At 40.7% G+C, this 23,693-nt stretch overlaps 1 protein-coding gene and 1 pseudogene across 1 annotated transcript; both read right to left on the minus strand.

Annotated features, from left to right (window-relative positions):
* Positions 1 to 283: 283 nt before the first annotated feature.
* Positions 284 to 619, minus strand: LOC144701412 (LOB domain-containing protein 25 pseudogene; annotated as a pseudogene).
* A 10,352-nt stretch (positions 620 to 10,971) lies between these two features.
* Positions 10,972 to 12,065, minus strand: LOC144701413 (uncharacterized). The gene has a single exon (XM_078573230.1). The coding sequence runs from the start codon at positions 12,013 to 12,015 to the stop codon at positions 10,972 to 10,974; it is 1,044 nt and encodes a 347-aa protein (XP_078429356.1). The 5' UTR covers positions 12,016 to 12,065.
* Positions 12,066 to 23,693: the final 11,628 nt, after the last annotated feature.

The raw sequence follows: 23,693 nt of genomic DNA on the forward strand, positions 1-23,693 counted from the left end.
GGAAAGAGTGAGAGAAAGGGATAGGAAGTGATTAGAAGGGCGAGTGGAAGACTGAAGGAGTCAAAGATTTAGAGTAGAAGAGAAATAGCAAGTGAGTGTGGGAGATAAAAGGAGTGAAAAGATATAATGAGACGGAGAAAGGTGGAGAATGAGAGGACAGAGTGGGGGAAGCGAAGAAAAACATTTCAGTGACGACGGACCTTACCTTTCCTGTTAAGGCATACTCCGCCCTTCATCTGGGCATCCCACCACGATTCACAGACGACCTCACTTACAGGTTGCTCTAGACTATCTCCTTCCCAAGTACCGCTTCTAGGAGAACACGGCTCTCTTCTTGTTTTTTGCAGCCCTGGAGAGCTCGAATGCAGCCGGAGCAGCCGTGGACGGGGTCCTTGGTATGGATCTTGGCCTCTTTGCATAGGGATTTAACGGCGTCTGGCCTGTTTTCCGGTGTGATTTCGTTCAAGATCCTGGCCACGTTGCTGGCGCCGAACACCCGGTGCACCATGACGAATTTATCCATCTTTTCCTGCGGGAAGTATGGCGCAAACACGCACCCCGTCACGCACTTTCTCCTCAGGAACTTGCACGCCGCGCAGGGTGAGGTCGTCGACGCCATTGTACCCCTCTCTCCCTCTCTCTCTCTCTCTCTCTCTCTCTCTCTCTCTCTCTCTCTCTCTCTCTCTCTCTTTTTTTTGCTCTGTTCCGAGTAGAATCTTCGATAGTTCGATTCAGTTCGTTTCCGAAATCTATTTATATGTCCTCTTCTCTGAACTATCAACAGCGGAGTTCCGATATTCGCTCTAACTACATATCTCCGCACTCGACGCTCATTTTGTCACTTGACTTTACCCTGGTTTTCCGCTACTTCTTCATTGACTTGTTCTTTCAGACCAACGGTTATCGATCTCTTTGACCGAATCGGAACCTCGAAAGTTCGGGCATGAAATCAACTGAGGCATAAATCGGGTCTGTTCGGGTTCCATCGAGTAAATTAATACGACCCAAAGTTAGGATTGGATAAGCTGATCCGATTCGATTCCAACAGCCCGGCTTGGATCGGATTTCATTGAACTGGTCGAGGAATTAAAAAATAACTATGCATACTAGATCAAACCAAAGAGAGAAGCGCAAGAGAGATAGAGGGTAGCAAAGGCAGAGCGAGCGCGAAAGAGAGAGCCAGACAGAGAGACCCAGAGAGAGAAAGCAAGAAAGAGAGAAGAAGAGAGAGAGCGAGATAGTTAGAACGAGGGAGCGAGCGAGCATGAGCGAGAAAAAGCGAGCGAAACTGAGAGAGCGCGTTCTCATAACTGTTTAATTTCGATGGAGAAGTTCGAATAGAGTGTCGATGGACTTCTATTACTGAATATGAATATATAAAATATCTAGATCGAATTCCTATCTGTTCGATAGTATCATTCGTCCCACTGAAATAGATCCGATTCGATTCGACCCCTGGTCCCTTGTAAAAATCTATACATCAACCTCTCTTTCCCTCTAATTCGTGCGTGTATCTTCCCCCTTATTTTCTCTATCTTCCCATTTCAGTCTCTCGCCCTATAACCCGTGTGTACAAATATTTCATCGCATTATGCTTATTGCTGCATCCTTAATAGACTTCTCCCATTTTTTACGATGTAGGTTCGATTTACGTCTCTCCACCCATTTTCGTTCCTTTATTCCACGACTAACCATATAAGTACATAATTCGCAAGGAAGAATGGAGTGAGAAAGAGACATCTAAAGAGATCAGTGCGAGAGAAGAGCGTCCGCAGTATCATTGAATCAAGGAGAGGAATAAGATGAAGGGGCGGAGAACTATTCTTGTTTTTTTGTCGGTGTTCTTGTTTCTCGTCCACTTGAACAGCCCTTGTTGGATTTCAGTGTGGGCTTACAAACAATGTCTAGTATATAAATGATTATTATTGAATATATTTATCCCATTTGACATGGTTTTATTAGGACGGGATAAAGGCATCAATTCTTATTGATATGGTTGCCTATAGGTAGGGTTTGACATTTTGGACCGGGGACCGGTCGGACCGGACCGAACCGGGACCGCCGATCCACCATTTTAGGGTGGACTGGCCCGTCGGGCCGGATCCGGTCCGAGGGTCAAACCGGACCGGGCCGGATTAAAATAAAAAAATAAAAAAACCCTGCTTCCCCTCCACCGATCTTGTTCCCCTGCCTGGTCGCGTCCCCAGTACTCCCCCCGGGCCCCCCCTCTCTCTCCCTTGCTTTCTCTCTCCCTCCGTCTCTCGCTTTCTTTCTCTCTCTCACACTCTCGCTCTCCCGTTCTCTCTCGCACGCTCGCTCTCACTCCCGTTCTCTCTCTCGCACGCTCTCTCTCTCTCACTCTCGCTCTCCCGTTCTCTCTCGCACGCTTGCTCTCTCTCTCGCGTTCTCTCTCTCGCACGCTCTCTCTCTCGCGTTCTCTCTCTCGCACGTTCTCTCTCTCGCGTTCTCTCTCTCGCACGTTCTCTCTCTCGCGTTCTCTCTCTCTCTCACACTCTCGCTCTCCCGCTCTCTCTCGCCCGCTCGCTCTCACTCCCGCTCTCTCTCTCTCCCGTTCTCTCTCTCTCCTGTTCTCTCTTTCTCTCTCCCGTTCTCTCTCTCTCGCACGCTCTCTCTCTCTCCCGCTCTCTCTCTCCCGCCCTCTCTCTCTCCTGCTCTCTCTCTCTCTCTCCCGTTCTCTCTCTCTCTCCCGCTCTCTCTCTCTCTCCTGCGTTCTCTCTCTCTCTCTCGCACGCTCTCTCTCTCTCGCACTCTCTCTCTCTCTCTCTCTCTTTCTCCCGTTCTCTCTCTCTCTCGCACACACTCTTCTCTCTCTCTCATTCTCTCTCACGCGCTCGCTCTCTCCCTCTCACGTTCTCTCTCTCCCACTCTTTGAGTCCCTCTTTCTTGCTCTCTATCTTGAGAAGTTTAGTTTAACCTTGTTTTTTTTCTCCCCTCCACCTCTGTCAAGTTTGTTTCATTGTATTTCAAGCTATGTTAAGTTTCTCCACTCTACACTCTACTCTGTCAAGTTTTCTTCATTTTTTTAGGCTTCCTCTCTTTTTATTTTATTCTTCTTTTCATCATCAGTTCTTCTTTTGCTTTCTTTTTCTCCTCCTTTTATTATTCTTCTCTTCTTTTTGTATTCTTCTTTCCATGTTCTTTCCATCTTCTTTTCTTATTATTTTATTCTTCTTATTATTCTCCTTTTCAAGTCTTCTTTTATTTTTTCTTCTTCGTTACCTTTTTCCTACTATTTCCTTCTTCCTCTTTCTCCTGATTTTCTTATTTCTCACTATGTTTCTTTACCTTCTTCTTTTTGATCTTCCTTTCTTCTTCTTTAACTCTTCTTTTATTGTTCAATTATTCTTCTTTCAACCTTATTTTCTTCTTCTATTTTCATTTTATTCTTATTTTCATTTTTAAAGATGGGCTTCATAAGTGACTTTGGAACAAACTTTCCCTTTGATGAGAAGTCCATACCATTTTTTTATCCTGACTTTTTGTTCTTCGACTTTGACTTGTCAACATGACTGGACGGGAACTGGACCGGGACCTGACGAGACCGGACCGGAACCAAACCGATCCTTAGGTAAGGCTTAGGTCCTTGCTAAAAGTACGGACCGGACCGGGACTGTCAAACCCTACATATATGTGTATAAACCAGGTCAGTTACATAACCGTGATAGGTGGTTTTGTAATCTGATTTGCCCACGAAGGCCTATAAAAGAATGATTCTTGTCCCTTGATCAAACAGGACGTGAGACTATAGTTCCAGATCGTTCCAAATCATCCCGGACCTGGACGATGGACCGTCGGATGTGAATCTGGCTTTGTTTCTTCCAGAATCGTCCGTCCATGGTCCGAGACCTCCGAACGGACTGTTTTTTCATCATAGGGGATGAAAACTGTCCCGTCAGGAGGTCCTCAGATGAATTTCTGTTTCAAATTTATCAAACCCTTGGACGGGGCATTTTTTTCTTATAATAGATCTTTCTGTTCTAATACTCTATCCGAGAGTTATCAGTATTTATCAAATCTGTTCCTATCTAACGGAAGGCTATTGGATCAAATGACAAAGGCATTGTTGAGAAAGAGATGGCTTTTCCCGGATGAAATGAAACATTTGATTCATGTAACAGGAAAAATATTTCCCATTCCTTAGCTGTAAAGATATGTGGCCATGAAAAAGAGATTAAGTGGAACAGAATTGACCAGGCAGTAGAGTCATGGAAACACTTGTTTATTCCATATTTTTGACCTTAGCTCCATGGACCAATATCCTACTGCTGAAACATGGAAGAATTTAAATATTAGATCAAAACACTATGTATGGATGATATGAACTGCCTAAACAAGAATTCTTGAATGGCGAACAACCAGAGCCTATTACTCACTACATGGACGAGACAAAAAAATCATCCCGTCTGCGTCCCTGCACGATACGTGAGACCTTGTAGTCCCCATTAGCAGAGGATGATTCAGTCTCTAGTGCTTTGATCTAGAAAATCCACTCCAAGGCATCCAAGAAGAAGGGCTTTGGTACGCTTCCATTTACAAGTTTTCTAACAATCAGTATCAGAGCCAGAGTGATAGAATTCACTCTGAAATAATCCCAGTCCCTTATGTTTTTTTTTTTCAGATATTTACATTGAAATTGTCTTTTGGATGTGTGGTGGTCAGATGACAATGGCATGCTTTTAAATGTTCTGAAGGATGAACGATTATTGGCTTCCGTGCTTTCTAAGTACTTGGGTATTAAAGATGAAACACGAATTTGATGCATGCCATGAAGGTGGCATTCTGTCTGGAACGGCCCCGACCACGGTACTGGCCGAAAGCTGATGACAACAGGATGGAGGTGAAACTTCACTGCTGAGTTGCATGAGAAGGCTACGGTTTTCACAATCGTCACTGGTCACCCGAAGAAGAAGAAGAAAAAAGGTGGTGTATGGTAACATTAAGCGACCTTTCACCCAAGTCAGTTTGACAAGCCGTTGAAGTGAGCAGTCGCTTAAAGCAACATGCGTGAAATTAAAAAAGAAAAGAAAAAGGGGGGCATTTACTTTAGATTACTTTCAGGAACCACTTACTCAGGTCGAACACAACAGTCATTGAAAGTCCCAATATATGGGCTCTATTTTCATTTTTTTTGAAAGCCCAGTACAATGAAATGCCAGTATGATCGCCCACTTATTCCAAAAACCTGAGTGAGTGAAAAGGCCCATTAAAGGATAGATAATTATTAAAAATGGGTAGCTCAATATGCGTAACTCCTCATATTCTCATCAATTTTAATTCTTTCATTTATGAAAAAGAACCATTTTTTTATATTTGTTTCATTTCTACCATGCAATTTCTATTTGCATTACTGCTTGTTGAATTAGATATGTTGAAATTGGTGAATGAGAATTATTGTATACATGATACCCATTTCAGTGTATATAATATAATTTAAGATTATAATGTACCTTATATTCATGCAGACACTTCTTGCCCCAAAGGAAAATAGGTGTTTGGCTGAATCGAGGGCACAAATGGCTAATTAAAATTGTGGCATTCGTTGGGTATTTACTGTAGAAAATAAATTTTTATTTGAGATTTTGAAATTGTAATATCTGATTATAAAAGTGTGTCTATTTATAATACTAAGACACATATGTGATGTTATTTATGGGATTATTTGTTGGCCCAAAAGAAAATGATTATCTTGTTAAATAACACTCTCACCAGTAAGAGTAAAATTGATGATTATTAATTTCAAATGACCCCATTGAGTCAGCCCAAAGGAAGGCCCTTTGAATGCCACTTTTACTGTTAAAATTGAATATTGCGCCAAGAGGAACCCTTACAATACAATATATCATCCAAGGATGAGTAGTGACGTTGTACTAGATCTTTTGAGATGGGAAATGCCATTTGTTTTTCTAATTATGCCTAGTTATTTTTCGCTTTTATGTGATTATGTTTAATTCATTATTTAGGGCCAAATTCCGTTAGAATATTTGCACGAATGTAAATTCCATTCTGATGCGTAGTGGCTCTAAATTTAAGAAATGAGAGGAATTTGTGACGCTTTAACTCAGTGCAAGGGACCTCGACAATACATTGAGAAAAGATTAACCAAAGGGCATCAAAGACTCTTCCTCGGTTGAGGAATAGAATATCTATGATAAATGGGAAAGATCAAATCCTTAATAACCAATGAACCATTCATTGAGGTTATCATCCACAACTGCTGCACTAGATTTTAATATTGTATCTTCCTTCTTTTGCGGGATGTCACCAGTTCAGTCGACATGTTTGATCATTTTACAGTTGTATTAGGTGCATCTTCCATATTTTTTATTTGTTTCCGGTTGATGAGCTGGTAAATATGTAAATAAGCTGAACAAGAATATTGACAACGAAATACTTTTCATCTTCATTTATGTACTCAAGCTTTGTTCTTGGATAACCAATTTGTCTTTCATTTCTAAGGCATATTAACTACCAATTCACCCTTGTTGTAATACATCTACTTGTTAGGCACATTGTTTGCTCAGTGCTAAATGCTAATCCAGTGATGGCTTCACAAGGGTTCTCCAATGCATCAATTGCAAAATGCAATTGGTTGACTAATAGTCGATACACCCATCAAATAGTAGATCCCGCGCAGAATGCAATTGTATGACTCTAAAACAACATTCATAATATCACAAATAGGTAAGGCTTTAGCTGGAGGAGTTTCCTTGACGATATAATTTGTATTTACATGCCCAACTAACATCATAAGTGCCATTTGTAATGAAATAGTTATACTGGAGCTGCACCTGTAACAGAAAATGCTTAGAAGCATATGATAAATGTTTCCAAGTGAAATTTTGATGTTATTAATGTTATTTTTGCTTTCATTGTCATCCTATAATGTCATCTTATAGCCCCGTAAATACTTAAAAATATGTAACATGTATTTATTGGATAAAACATTTAATAGAAGCCATGGTGAAACATGATTACGTAGCCCTCTTAAGCCTCATTATGCAGCTTAATAAAGCACATATACCATAGTGGCGGATGAGATTGGTTGGTTAAGTTCAAGCCATAATCCTTCAAAAAATCATCTCAAAACATTAACAATTGCTCTATTAGTCCAATGATTTTTCATTGTTATAACAAACACATCTAACTAATAAAAGATGTAAATCAGGGACGAATTTGGATATATTAACAGTTAATAATTTACCTATTCAATGAGGTTACATTCGGGTGTATTAATAATTTTCCTATTTAATACATTAACCGCATATATACCTTGAAAAAATCCAACTACTTGTCAAGCACTGTGAAATCGTTCCCAGAGTTCCCGTGTGTAGTCAATTTAATGCACTAAAATCACAGTTGGAGGTGTGATAACATAAAAATGCATGGTTATTTTAATTAATTTTAGATAAACTTGGTATTATTCATCGTTAATTTATCATGATATTATTTGGATTTACTGAATATTTCTGAATCAGCTATGAATTCCAATCTCTGCACATTATGACTATTTTTAACTAGTCTCACTGACTTCTTTGATCTCAAACAGTCGTATTACTGATGGGTTATTATATTCATAAATTGTATAGACATTTACAGGGATGAGAAGATATAACTCTAAGGACTTGGATAATTTATTGGGAGCACATTGATTCTACAAATGGGCTTGAAATGATTAATGGTGTAATCAGCCTTCAAAAGAACAATTAGATGGAGCTTAGTTACGACCTCACCTGCTTTCTGGGCTTTAAAAAACATACAAAGGAAAGAAGATGCAAAATGGCAATGCTCGAAACTAATGGAGAAAAGGAGGGCAAATGGCAAGGAAAGAGAATTGGAAATGTCCAAAAGGTGTATTTTAGTAATTATCTATATATATCAATAAATTTTTATCCCTCATTTTCAACCATTGCAGACGTGCTCTAGCAAGTGGCTTGGCAGAAGGACAAGGCATATTTCAGAATTCAGGTTGTTGAACCCCCTTGATGTAAGTCTGTTGAAGTTTTCATTCAATCTCATCTCTTGTTTGCAATAAAAAATACCTGGTCGTGTAGAAATATAATAATCCAAACTTTAGAGTAAAATAACTTGATCCATACCTCTCATTTGTTTCCCAGACTTTTGTAAAAAAGCTCAAGCAGTTTCACGTTAAAATTATTCTTCAAACTCCTCCTACACCATATCTTTGCTTTTCCTCTATATCTATTCATTTGATTAGTTTTTTCTCTCCAAGATCCACCCTTCTCTTTCTCTCAAATCATTCCTTTTCCCTTTCTAGATTCCATCGTCATCAACATAGTCTCTCTTTAAAATCCAAAACAGTTCAATTTTTATAATTTGCGAACCACCTTTCTTATATCCACACAGTCTGCCCATACTATTTTGCGGTGGTCTGCTCTGCACGTCAGCTCGCGTACACCCAGGTCATTCCTTCCCATCCAATCGTACGCGTGCACAGCGCTGCGTCCTTCTGGCAGAAGGAGTTACTTTCTCAAGAATTTAAACAAATTTTCAAGTAATCTTATAGCAACCTGACCGGTTCAAACAGGTTTGAATGGCCAAACTAACGTATGTAGTTGAGATATTTTTTTCTATCTTTGAAAAATCAGAAAAATTCCAACAATTAATATTACAAGTTTTTACAAATTTCAGCATTTAAAAAATATTAAAAACCCCCAATTACAATGTATTTTGTTTATATTAGTTCGGGTATAAATGTATTATGTTTAGATTTCTGGTGTAAATTAAAAGTAGAAAAAATTAGTCCATAATTTTTTAGTGTTTTTTTGTACTTCTGTTTCAGTTTAGATCATAGAAACTTATACACGTTATCCCAAAATCTCAAGTACTGCATAAATTTTATTTATCCATCTTGAACTCACTTCTTTCATTCCAACATTTATGAAAAATTCTGAAATTAAATTTATGCCTCTCTTTTGATTGACCACTTGCTTATCAAATATTAATTTTAGAGGACATGAGTGAAATTTTTTATAAATACTGTTAGTTAAGTCTGGATTGAAACAAAGACACTGCATGGTTGCACTATATTTATTGCCAACATTTGTCGTTTCATCAGTTAGTAGTTTTACCTGTAAATTTTGGTACCTTGAAAAAAATACAAAAATACAAGTTTGAAAACACTAGAGATTTTTAACCCATATGAAGTTTAATATTAAAATTTTGTTTTCTTGTTTACACCGTCATTCTACTACCACTCTTGTCGAGTTTCACCACAACCCCTCTTTTTTTGCAATAGTTTGCGTTTATCATTGGAAATTACTAGTTTTGGAGAAGTACTCCAATGCAGGTGATGGTTTCTATTCTGACAAACCTCAGTGCCCTTCATATTTAAATCAACAATATAATATAAATCATTGAATAGTGTCAGCAAATGGAGTTTATAGCTCAAATTAAATATCATGCAGTTAAGTAAAATTAGATAATACCTGGTCTTTACCTAACTACATTGGGTCGAAGCAGGTCTTATTTCCGAGGCTGACGGAAAAAAAATGTGAGGGAGCGTGAGAGAGTGAAGCAGGATGTGAGAGGGCAAGCGGAAGAGGAAAAGTAAGTGTTAAATAGCGTGAGAGAGTGAGCGAGGTATAGAATTAAAGGGTAACATTGTGATCGAATGAGAGAAGGAGATAGTGAACCAATGAGTGAGTGAGAGGGAGAAAATTGAGTGTAGGAAGAAGTAAAAACGCGGGAAATGAGAGAGAGTATGAGAATGTGGAAGTACAGAAGTAAGATTGTGAGTGAATCAGAGAGCGAATGAGATATTGAGATACTGGATATATGAGAGGGTTAAAGAGGGAGAAAATTAGAGGGAGACAATGAGAGAGTGAGCTAAGCAGAAAAAGGCCAAGGAAAATAGCTTAGTATTTAGTGGGGAGAACAAGAGAGCGAGAGTGTGACAGGACGACAAAGTGCGAGAGTTAGAGAGGAAGAGTGAGTGTGTAAGAGAAAGAGCTGGAGACAATACAGCAGTGAGGGGGTAGAGATTGAGACATTGAGAGAATCAGAGTAAGAAAGGAAGAGAGTGACAGACGGAGAGAGCGACAGTGCCAAAGAGTGAGAGAGCGAGAGTTACCGAGGGAGAGAATGAGAGAGTGAGAGAAACATTGAGAGTGTTATTGAGGAAGGTGGTGAGAGCGATAAAGGGAGAGACTGTGGGAAGGGGGTAGAAAGTGATTAGAAGGGCGAGTGAAAGACTCAATGAGTCAAAGATTTAGAGTGGGAGAGAAAGAGCAAGTGAGTGTGAAAGATAAAAGGAGTGAGAGGGCTATAACGAGAAGGAGAAAGGGGGAGAGTGAATAGACAGTGGGAGAAAGCGAAGAAAAAATATCATTCGCGAAGGACCTCACCTTTCCTCCTGAGGTATCCTCCGCTCTTCATCTGGCCATCCCACCACGATTCACAGACGAACCTCACTTACAGGTTTCTCCAGACTCTCTCCTGCCCTAGTACCGCTTCTAGGAGAACACGGCTCTCTTCTTGCTTTTTGCACAGATAAAAGAAAAATATGACAGAGAATGCAATCCAGTAAGAAAAATATGTAGAAACGAAAGAACTGCACTTCTATTCATCATACACATATCATGCAAAATTGGACATTTATAGGCGACTTTTCAAATAAACTTTACAATCAAATTTTGAAAAAAAATTCCAATCCGCGGAATATGATTTTTTTTGTATTTACAAAAAAACAGCTTCTCTAAATTATGAGTCTTCAATTATGACTTTCTCCGGCGTCAGTAACAACGCAGGATATATCAAGAGAAGTCATTATACTCCTTAAAGCTAACAGAGGGAGCCGGGATTATATTTACGAGCGACATTCTAACCTGACATCAGTGCATCTGCCCAGAAAATTAGCAAGCCATTACCAAAAAGCCAGAGATCAAATAAATTGCAATCCAGTATTTATTGTTCGACTACAGCAGCAAAAGGTTAATAAGGAGGATTATACAGAATGCTGTTGACCATGGTAATGGGATCGCCATAGTATCTTACGACATCAGCTGGTTGCGGATGATTGTACTGAACGCTGACGAACGTGGCATTTGGATCGCCGTTATATCTCAGGACATCACTCCGCATCGGATGATTCTGCGGAACGCTGGCGACCATGATATCAGGATCGTCGGTATAAACCGATAAATCGGGCGCCGTTGGATGGTCTTCGGGAACACCAGCGTCCATGGCCGCGGGATCAACGATGTATTTTGCGACATCATCCCCCGTTGGATAGTCTTCTGAGGTGCTGGCCAGCATGGTAAGAAGATCGCTGTCGTATCCCTCGGTTTCGTCCTCCGTTGGATGGTTCTCGGGAGCGATGCCGATCATGTTTGCAGGATCCTCGTTGTATCTGATGCTATCAATCGATGCCGGACAGTTGTGCGGAACTCCGGCGACCGTTAAAGCAGAATCGTTGAAATAACTCATGATATCATCGTCTGTTGAACCGTTTTCCGGAATGCTGGCGGCCATGGCCGCGGGAGAGCCTTGGTTTTTCAGGATATCAGAGAGCGAAGGAAGACTGTCCAACGAACCCGGGTTAAGGGGCGGGAAGCCCATCTCTTGCATCACGCCCCATGCCGCGTAGAGGGCCGTCGGGACATGCGCGCTGCGTGGAGGCGGGGGCGGGGCGCTTTCAGGGTTGAGTATGGCGTTGATCTCCGCTTGCACGACGCCAATTTTTTGATAGATACACAAAAGTTCGCCCTGGAGAGCTCGAATGCAGCCGGAGCAGCCGTGGACGGGGTCCTTGGTATGGATCTTGGCCTCTTTGCATAGGGATTTAACGGCGTCTGGCCTGTTTTCCGGTGTGATTTCGTTCAAGATCCTGGCCACGTTGCTGGCGCCGAACACCCGGTGCACCATGACGAATTTATCCATCTTTTCCTGCGGGAAGTATGGCGCAAACACGCACCCCGTCACGCACTTTCTCCTCAGGAACTTGCACGCCGCGCAGGGTGAGGTCGTCGACGCCATTGTACCCCTCTCTCTCTCTCTCTCTCTCTCTCTCTCTCTCTCTCTCTCTCTCTCTCTCTTCGTCTCTCTTTTTTTTGCTCTGTTCCGAGTAGAATCTTCGATAGTTCGATTCAGTTCGTTTCCGAAATCTATTTATATGTCCTCTTCTCTGAACTATCAACAGCGGAGTTCCGATATTCGCTCTAACTACATATCTCCGCACTCGACGCTCATTTTGTCACTTGACTTTACCCTGGTTTTCCGCTACTTCTTCATTGACTTGTTCTTTCAGACCAACGGTTATCGATCTCTTTGACCGAATCGGAACCTCGAAAGTTCGGGCATGAAATCAACTGAGGCATAAATCGGGTCTGTTCGGGTTCCATCGAGTAAATTAATACGACCCAAAGTTAGGATTGGATAAGCTGATCCGATTCGATTCCAACAGCCCGGATTGGATCGGATTTCATTTAACTGGTCGAGGAATTAAAAAATAACTATGCATACTAGGTCAAACCAAAGAGAGAAGCGCAAGAGAGATAGAGGGTAGCAAAGGCAGAGCGAGCGAGAGAGAGAGAGCCAGACAGAGAGATCCAGAGAGAGAAAGCAAGAAAGCGAGAAGAAGAGAGAGAGCGAGATAGTTAGAACGAGGGAGCGAGCTTGCATGAGAAAGAAAGAGCGAGCGAGACTGAGAGAGAGAGTTCTCATAACTGTGCAGTTTCGTTGGAGAAATTCGAATAGAGTGTCGATGGATTTCAATTACTGAACATGAATATATCGAATTTCTTGATCGAATTCCGCTCTGCTCGACCAAGTCATGTGATCAACTGAAATAAATTCGATTTGATTCGATCCCTGGTCCCTTCTTAAAATCTATACCTCAGCCTCTCTTTGCGTCTACCTCGTGCGTGTATCTTCCCCTTATTTTCTCTATCTACCCATTTCAGTCACTCGCCCTATAACCCACGTGCACAAATATTTTCCTCGCATTATTCTTATCGCTGCATCCTGACTAGACTCGCATTTTTTACGATGTAGGTTCGATTTACGTCTCTCCACCCATTTCCGCTCCTTCTTTATTCCACGACTAACCATATACGTTCATGATTCGCAAGGAAGAATGGAGTGAAAAAAGGGACCTATAAAGAAAGCAGCATAATCATTGAAACAAGGTGAGGGATAAGATGAAGGGACGGAGAACTATTCTTGTTTTTTTGTCGGTGTTCTTGTTTCTGGTCCACTTGAATAACCCTTGTTGGATCTCTATGCGGGCTTACACACAATGTACTCTATATCCATGGTTATCATTGAATACATTTTTCCCATTTGATTTAGTTTTATGAGGATGGGATAAAGGCATCATTTCTTATGCTAGGTTGCATATATGTGTATAAACCGGGTCAATTACATAACAGTAATGGGTGGTTTTGTAAACTGATATGCCCTTTAAGGCCTATAAACAATGGTTATGGTCCCTGGATAAAGCAGACCTTTAGACTATAGTTCCGGATGTGGACGATTGACAGGACGGGACGAATTTCGACCCGTCCGACGTCCGGATACAGTGCAGGGATGAGGGACGGGACGATTTTTTCTTCCTACAGCACGAAAATCGTCCCGTCCAGTCCTCTGGGGACGATTTTTTGTCCCGTCCCTTGTCACGGAAAAAAAACCCGTTTTATATTTTTAATATACTAATATAGATTTATCTAAGGTTTTTAGGGAAATATGGAGGAGGGAGAATGCAAAGGGGCATATGTATAATTGTTTCTGAGCAGTGTCAGCACGCGCGTAAAAATACATGGACTTTGAAGCAAGTTGTCATATCGAGGACACGTGGCTACACCTCAATCGTCAGATGTGAATCCGGCAGTTTTTCGTCCAAAGCTGTCCGGCCATCATCCAAAACATACGGACGAATGGTGTTTCATTCCACAGGATGAAAACCGTCCTGTTCGGTTAGTCCTCAGGACGAATTTTTGTCCTGAATTTCGTCCAAACCCTTGGACAAGCTTATTTTTTCCGTCCCAGCACTATATGTGAGACCCTACAGCGCCCATTTGCAGAAGATGACTCAGTCTACACTTCTTTGATCTAGAATATCCACTCCAAGCCATCCAAGAAGATAGGCTCCGGTACGCTTCCATTGACGATTTTTTAATTGATTGGTATGAGAGCTAGGTTGATAGAATTCACTCCGCGTTAATTCCAGTGCCTTACGTTCAGTCAACTATTTACATCGAAATTGTTTTTTGGATGCGTGATGATTATATCACATCGGCATGCTTTCAAATGTTATGAAACATGAACGATTATGGGCTTTCATGCTCTTTAAGTTCTTGGGTATTGAAGATGAAACACGAATTTGATGCATGCCATGAAGGTCGAATACCGTCCAGAACGGCTGTGGCGATGGCAGGGGCCGAAAGCTGATGGGAGCAAGATGGCAGGGAAAGTTCATCGCCGAGTTGCGTGAGAAGGCATTGGTTTTTCACAATCGTCACCTGACGAGGAAGAAAAAAAAGTTGTGCATGGTCACTTTAAGAGACCAGGTGTTGCAGTAAGCGAACGCGTAAAGCGACAGCCATGAATTAAAAAAAAGAAACGAAAAGAGGGATGTTCACTTTAAGGAATCGCTCACTCTGATCAAATACATAGGTCGTTGAAAGTCACCACCACCCCGAATCTAAACTTTAAAAATGCCCCTATACGCAAGTTTTATCTTAAAAATATTGTATGGCTTGCATTTTCATTCTTTTGGAAACCCATATTCTAAAATGGTAGTATGCATGCTCATTAAGTCCAAATACCTGGACGAGCGGAAGTCCCATTAAGGAATAGAGAAATATTAAAAACGGGTAGCTCAATATGCATAACTCGTCATATTCTCATTAATTTTATTTTCCTGATTTATTCAAAATAACCAAATTTCCTTTCTGAATTCAATTCAATAACTCAATTTCTATTTTCATTATCTGCTTGATGATTTGGATATGTTGGATTGGTGAATGAGAATTATTGTTATCATGATATCCATTCCATTGTAAATTACCCTATATTTATACATACACTAATTGGCCAAAAGTAAAATAGGTCTTTGGCGGAAATGCGTGCACAAATGGCTAATTACAAATCTAGTATTGGTCTGGTATTTAGTGATGAAAAACAGACTTAAAATTGAGATGTCGAAACGACAAACTCTGCCTATGAATGTGTCTGTTCATAATACCAAGATGCACATGTGATGTTATTTATGTGAATATTTGTTGGTCCAGAAGAAAATGAGTATCTGGCCAAATAACACTCACATCAGTAGTAGTAAATTTGTTGACTATTAACTTAAATTTGTTGAGACGGCTCAAAGGAAGGCTCTTGAATGTCCCTTTTATTGTTCAATTTGATTGTTGCGCCAAGATGATCACTTACAAAACTATATATCATCCAACGATGAGTAATGATGCTGTACTAGATCTCTTGGGATGGGTAATACCATTGTTTTTTGAATTATTCCTAGCTATTTTTTGTTTTTATATGAGTAATTCTAATTCCTTTTTTTGGCTCAAATTCATTTTCGAATATTTGCACGTATGTAAATTCCATTCTGATGCTCAAGTGCTCTAATTTTAAGATTGGATGGAATTTGTGACACATTTTATCAGTGCAATGAGCCTTGACTATACATTGGGAAATGATCAACCAAATGGCATTAAAGACTCTTCCTCGGTTGAGGAAAAGAATGTCTACGATAAATGGGAAACATCAAATTGCATGAGTTTGACCGTCATAAAGTGCAGAATTCCTGGATCCTTGAGGGATACACTAGCTGAAGTGGCAACTGAAGCTGAAGTTTTTCTTCAAGAGCTTGAAAAGAGGTACTAGAAGAGTGATAGAGCTGAGATTAGTACCCTTATGAATCGCCTAACTCCCATGAGGTCTAAAGGTAAATGCAACATAAGAGGCTACATTATTAAAATGTTTCACATTTGTTCCAAGCTTAAGGCTATATGGTGTAACACGATGAGCACAAGGATAGGAGGGTTCATGTTACAACAAAACGATAATGGAAAATGTAGGAAATGATAGACGACTGGGTAATTTTAGTATATTTAGTGAGAATTACAAAGGACAACTTTTGAATAAGAGAAGACCAATTGAGACTTCGAGACTGTACGGTTATGGCCAAATTCCTGATGACCTAGTGAGATCACTAGACACCTAAGACGTGAGGGGCATGATGACCAAGTGGTGTCCATGATGTCCTCAGTCATTCGAATTTGTTCATAACCACAATAAACCTTATCTGCAACCGAGAGTGGATAATCATATAAAGTCGTCATTTTAACCGATAGAGAAAAAAATAGCAAGAGACTGCACTATAGAAAGTAATGATACTGATAGAAAAGGGGAAAGAGTAGAACCTGAGTGGAGTTGCAGATCCACATACTGAAACAAGGAATCTCTAGTATTTGGATGTAGTGTGCTGACTAAGTCTGCAAGCGAGGTTGCATGGCTGCCATATCGGGGACCGACGAGCGACTGGCGAGGGCATGCATGGCGCATCACTAGCAGGGGCGTGCAAGGGGATCACTATCATTCTGTGAGGCGTGCGGGCGCGCGGGCGCGTGAGTGCGCGGGGTAGGGGGGCGTGCGAACGCGTGGATATGTGTGGCGCACGGATGAGAGAGTGTAGTGAGGCACAATGCGAGGAAGAGACGGGCACCTAGATGTGTGGGCGTCGGCGTGCAAATACAGGAGAACACAAGATGTGGACGCATGTGGGCACCTAGCGAGTGCTGATGAGTGCGGGCTCAGGGCATGACGACGACAATCGGAGATTGGCCACAACGCAGAAGCTTTGGATCGGCGCAGGGCACAGGGTAGTGGCGAGAAGGTTACTACTGATTCGGATTTCAAGATCACCGCGCAGGGTTAAAGAAACATGATCTTGGAATGTAACAGCCCACTAATTGTATCCTTGGTCAGAAACGAGGCAGAACCAAAACTGTCGTGAGGGTGGCAAGTCTTGGGCGATCGATAACACGTCTTGAAGAATCTTCTTGCAGGCCGAACAATTATTGGAGGGTGAATTCTTGAGCGCTCCAAATATATGAGATGACAACCAGTGAGAGTACAAAGACGTGTGTTTCTTCCACGGAGTGTTCCCCTCATAATGAAACTGGCAATGTGCAGATAAATTCTCCCTTGATATACGATATAGAAAACAGTAAATGGTAGACATCCAAAAGGGGGGAGGCGTGAGCCCAATTGATGAAAATTCCAATTAATTTCCAAGAGGGTTCCTTGGGCATGGCTCCCCCTATATAGGGTAGGGAGGATGCCCAATTGCTGCGAACGAGGGGAACCGTCTCAGGATGAGAGATTCCCCATTAGTGTACATCAAAACAAATAATGAAGATGACCATAGACCAGGCCCAAACACAAAGCCCCATCCAACAATTCAAAAAGAAAAACTAAAATACATGGAAATAGAAACAATGTCCAGGCCCATAGTTAGGACGTCTATTTGAAGCTGGGTTGTAGACATTGAGACGAGCTGCATGGCGTGGTTGATGTCGTCCTGTGTCTCGGTTGGCATGATGGTCCCCCATCACTCTGCGTTTGGAACTACCTGGAGAATCTATTGTCCATATGGCTCTCAATTCTCTTCGTACACGATTAAGTCAGTTCAGTGTGAGGTATAACTGCCAAATGGATCATTGGTCTCTCAATGAACTTATCTCGTATTGTGTGCAAGAAGAGGAGAGATTGAAGTCTTAATACTGTGAAATTGCTCACCTCACTGTTGCCTCCAAAGGAAATTCAAGGACAAAAGAAATCACAATGGAAACCAAGCTGCTGATGATCCGCCTTAAAAGAAACAAAATAAGGAATATGCTTGATTATTTTGCACGCATCGTGGACATGCGAAGAAATAATGTGCTATTTATATTGCTTGGAACAAGAAAAAAGGTACACATTCTTCCCTTGTTTATTCATAAAGGTACCAATACACACATGGTGCGTAGATTCTGGTGCTACTACTCACATAACTGTATTATTGTGGGGCTACCTCAATCATCGCAAGACGAATGAAGATGAATGACTCATCTATCAAGGTGATGGGAAATCGATGGAAGTCGATACTATTGGTGTCTTCAAGTTAAAGTTAAATATTTTTTATCATTTGCATTTGAATCAGACTTTTATCATTTTTAGTCGACACTATCACAACTTTATTAGACCAGTCATTACAAATTAGTCTTCTGGTACGAAACACAAATTATGTAATGAGAATTCATTGTCTTTATGGCATAAAAAGTTGGGCTACGCTTGCTTCAGAAATAATTTTCAATTTTTTATATTTTAAAGATTTTGACATGTGTCAAATGCATAAAGGAGAAACAAATAAACCTAAGGAGATCAGGTTCCAATCGAGTTTCAGATATCTTAGAATTGATACATTCTGACATTTGTGGGCCTTCCCATACGACATATTGAATTGTCAACAATATGTTATCATATTCATACATGATTAAGCCCGATATGGATGCTTGTATTACATCCATGAGAAATCTCAAGAAATTTACGTTTTCAAGTTACAAAGCTGGTGTTGAATATCAACTTGCCAAAAGAATAAAAGCCATCTATTCTTACCGTGGTGGAGAATTATGAGTCAGCATGGCAGGAATTATGGATTATGAAAATCCATGAGAATTATGAAAATACCATGGCAGGAATTATGGATCAGCATAACAATATCCAGGGCCTTTTGCTACGCTATAGAATACACTATGCCATGAGCTCTCAGCACGAATGGTGTTGCTGAAAGACAAAATAGAACACTAAAACACATGATGATAAGTATGATTAATCAAACTTATTGATCTGAACTAATTTGGGAGAATCACTAAAGGTGGAAGCTTACATTCTAAACAATGTTTAAACTAAGGCAACTCAAAGGACTCCTAATGAACTTTGGACAGGTAGAAAGCCAAGTCTAAGCATTTAAAAATTTGGGGTGTCTGGCTGAGGCACGAGCGTACAAACCTAATGAGAGGAAACTTGACTCTCGAACAGTTAGTTGCTAGTTTGTTGGATATCCTGAAAGAACAAGGGGTTATAAATTTTACAGTCTTACTACTAAACTTATATTTGAGACGGGAATGCAATATTCTTTGAGGATGATGAGTTCGTGGGGGAGATAAGGATAGAAATATTGAATTTGAAGAGGATTATTTGTGAATACCTCAAACTTTTTCTAACAATACTTATGATCAAGTACTACTTTATATTTAGAAACAACGATTCTGAATCAAGAATATATTCATCAAGCTTCAATCCCATAATAAGAAACTCAACGACCTCAATAATCGATGCCACGGGGATCCACAAGAGAAAGGAAGTCTGCAATTTCAGGTGATTCTTTGTTATCTCCAAGAACATGAATAAGCCATGTTGATTAAGAAAGATGATCCAATCAATTTCAAAGCACCATGTAAAGTACACAGTCTCAAAAGTGGATTGAGGCCATGAATCAGGAAATTAAGTCCATTAGAGACAATCACGTTTGGGATATCGTCCCATTGCCTGAAGGTGCAAAGCCTTTAAATATCCATTGGTTGTAAATGGATATTTAAAACCAAAAGGGATTCAAATGCTAATATGGAGCTATATAAGGCATGTCTTGTTAAACGATAATTTACTCAAAGAGAACACATTAATTACAAAGACATTTTAGCTATCGTGTATTCAAAGGACTCTTTTAGTATAATAATGGCACTAGATGCACATTATGACCTTGAGCTCCATTAAGTGGATGTGAAGACTGCTTTCTTAATGTGGGCACGGAGGAAACAATATACATAATGCAACTAGAAAACTTTGTATAAGGAGATTCTAGAAAATGGATTGGAAAATAATTAAATCCATCTACGGGCTCAAACAACCTTCCCGTCAAGGGTATCAAAAATTCCATAAAGTCATCATCTCATATGGGTTTGAAATGAATAAAGTTGATGAATGTGTATACCACAAGTTCAGTGGGAGTAATATATATTTCTAATTTTTAAGTAGATGATATTTTGTTTGCCTCTAATAATATAGGGCTGTTGTGTGAAACCAATTCTTTCTTATCAAGTAATTTTGAGATGAAGGATCTTGCCAAAGTCTCCTTTCTTCTAGGCATACTGATTCACCGTTGTCACAAAGGCCTACAACTAGAAATACTCAAAATATCTGGCATGCAAAATTGCAAATCAGTAAACACCCCTGTTGCTAAAGGAGATAAGTTTTCTCTCAGTCAATGCCCTAAAAATGATTTTGAAGCTGAAAAATGGTAGAAAACTCCATATGTGTTGGCAATTGTAAGTATGATGTATACCATGGTTTGTATGCATCCATATATTGCATACATACTTGGGATGGTGGACAGATACTTGAGCAATCCAGGAATGGATCACTGGATAGCAGTGAAAAGGATCATACACTATTTGCAAAGAACTAAGGACTGCATGTGGTGAGGAACGACAGGGGACCCCCCCCCCCCTTAACAAGATAAACTTCCGCTTATCCCCTTTTATTTTTCTTTTCTTTCTTTTAGTAGTTTCCAGTTTTTTTTATTGTAATCTCAAATCTCTCAAGGGAGAGGGTTATAAAAGCCCCCTCCCTTGGCGTGAACGGTTGGTGAATTTTGGAAAGAGTTTCATTTTCATCCCTGGTGTCTTCGGCGCCGCCGCGTTATCGCCCCGCCACCGCTCGGACGGCAAATCTTCCTCCTCTCCATTACGACGACCCGTTGTCGTCATTTGCACGCCCTCTGCCCACCTCCGCTGTCTGTCGTCGTCCTGCATCAGCATGCTAACTTACAAGAAGTCAGATAATTTGGAGATCATTGAGTATTTTGATTCTGACTTTGCTGGATGCCAAGATTCAATAAGATCCACCTCATGATACATATTTTTGCTTGCTAGAGGAGCTATATCGTGGAGGGGTGCTAAAAAAACACTAATAGCGTCTTCCACCATGGCAGCAGAATACATTGCCATGTACCAGGCATCTAAACAAGGATTATGGGTGAAGAATTTTGTCGCTGGACGTGAAGTCTGAGTGGGATTGAAAGACCTCACAATATATTGTTACAATAAGTCAGTTGTGTTAGCATCCAATAACAATAGGAGCCTGAGCAAGTCTTAACATGTAGGCATCATGTACGTACTTGTTATGAAGATAATTCAGAATGGAAAGATGTCTACATAGCATGTTGGGACAAACTCCATGATTGCAGATCCGCTTACCAAAGGCTTACTGCCTATGACATTTCTAGATAATACTGCGCATATTAGAGTTCTCCCTTGTGAAGAACTATGAATTTAAGTGGGAGTTTGTATTTGATGCTTTTAAATGTATTGATGTATATAGTTACACAGAAGTGAAAGTTTTTTCAAGTTTATCCATTTCGAGTATTGATCTCCATAAGAAGGACCAGTTGGAATTTTTTACTTCAAATCACATATTGTAAAACTTCCATGCTACACTTCCATAGTTGATCTATGTTATTTATCGAAATAGTATATATGATTGTTTTGATTTAGCTGCATGAAATTTTAGTAAAGTTGTACAGTCTTATGTTCGATTGATAGTGTGTGAGATTGTTTCAACATACCTTACCATATAGTGACCAATTTTGAGCTTGTAAGGTTGTGATAAGCAGTTATCCATGTGTGTGTCACCCAAACGGGACATTGTTGTTTTCAACGTGGGCTTTCACACAATGTTCTGTATATCCATGGTTATTATTTAATATTTTTCTCCCATTTGATGTGTTTATATAATGACGAGATTGACGCATCATTTAGTAGTGCTATGGTTGCAAATATGTGCAGAGACCGAGTCAGTTACATAAATGTCATGTGTGGTTTTGTAAGCTGATATTCCCATGAATGCCTATAAAAGAATGGTTGTGGTCCTTCGATCAAGCAGGACGTGAGACCCTCCAGCATCCATTTACAAAAGAGGATTCAGCCTCCACTATTTTGATCCAGAAGATCCACTACAAGCCATCCAAGAAGATGGACTCCGCTACACATCCAGAAGATTCAGCCATCCGTTAATGAATTTTCTATCACTGTAACATCACCTGGAATCAGAAGGAGCTGTTAAGGAGATAATGATACACCAGTTTCAAGAGACAGATGTAAAGATTCCATCGATAAGGAAGCAACAATCGATCTCGTTCAAAGATGTGACGATCGCTGCTTTCAACATGCTGCCATTTAAAATAGGGATACACCAGTCTACTGTTGCTATTTCAACTGAAGATGGACAACAGTCAAGAAGTCAGCAGTCACGTTGAGGCCTATAAAGACCAGTGTAATGGATTAGTTCATTGAGGCTTTTCATACTCCAATGTCTCCCATGGCGGCGGCTTCCCCGATCGCCTTGTCCTCATCTAATCTTTGTTTGTGTCTTCTATTTGGTAATGTTTCAGCCTTAATGGCATTTGATTGAAGATTGTGAGATGCCCTTTTCTTTTCTTCTCTACTTGCTGTTCTTGATCTGAAATTGACATCTCACATTTCTTAACAGGAGCAACCATAATGTCTGCATAATAAGGTGAGTGATAATAAGGGGTTCTCAATGACTGGCTCAAAATGAAAAACGGTGATTCCTTCTTGATTTTGCTCTCTCATTGTCTTTGACGTTCTCTGTCCCTATCTAGAAATATGTCTCTTTCTTCCTCCATGTAGCTCTGGCTGAGACAGCTGCAATGAGAGGTGTGGCATCGAAACTGTTGTAACTCGTTGAAGAGAAACAACGACCCAAGATGCTACGGTGAAATGCGTAATCAACTTGGACGTGATAACTGTGTCGGCGTATAGAGACAGGAAACAAGAACCTCTTTACGTCACCGGCGTGACGTCAACGTGCAAGGCTCTTGGTGTAGGGCAACGACTTCTCGTATGGTGCTGCAGAGCAACTCCTCAAACTCCCAAGACAAGGGAGCGGCCACCAAGGAGTGATGAAGACAAACCAAAGGAGAGAGAGAGAGGAGAAGAGAGGAAGAGACAAGAAGAATGAACAGAAAACTCATATGCCTTGCATTTCAGAATAGATTTGCCCTCTATATATAGAGGGCCAATTACAGTTTCAGGGAATTTGAAAGGTCTGGAATATGAAAAGCCAAGAGCCTTTTCATATTCTCCAAAGAAGCCTCTTCATATTCCCACAAAGAGACAAGAGGAAGGGGGTTAAAACTTTTCAACTCCCCCTTCCTTTATTGGGGTTTGACTAGTCAAGCCCTCCCCCTTCACATTCCCGTAATGGGGGGGCTGACACACCCCAATAGAAACAAATATAGGATAATTGAGCAGAAACAGGTAGGTTTGGACATTTTGGATGGAGGGATGGTCGGACAGCACTGAGTCAGGACTGTCGTACACCATTTGAGGGTGGATAGGAATGCGGGGCAGGATCCGGTCCGATGCAGAAACCAGTCCGGGACAGGATACCACCTCCCCCTTCCCAGTGATCACGCCGCCCCTCCCCCCTCTCAGTGTCTCTCTCTCTTTCTCTCTCTCTTTATGTCTCTCTCTCTCTGTCCCTCTCCCACTTTCTCCCTGTCTCTACCTGTCTCTCTCTCTCTCTCTCTTTCTCTCTATCTATGTGTCTCTCACTCTCTTTCTATCTCTGTCTCTCTCTCT

The sequence above is a fragment of the Wolffia australiana genome, chromosome 3 (genome assembly GCF_029677425.1).
Source record: "Wolffia australiana isolate 7733 chromosome 3, ASM2967742v1".
Classification (NCBI taxonomy): domain Eukaryota; kingdom Viridiplantae; phylum Streptophyta; class Magnoliopsida; order Alismatales; family Araceae; genus Wolffia; species Wolffia australiana.

Bases quoted from the DNA above. Each gene is read 5' to 3' on its own strand.
- LOC144701413 (XM_078573230.1), bottom strand. From the start codon at position 12,015: ATGGCGTCGACGACCTCACCCTGCGCGGCGTGCAAGTTCCTGAGGAGA.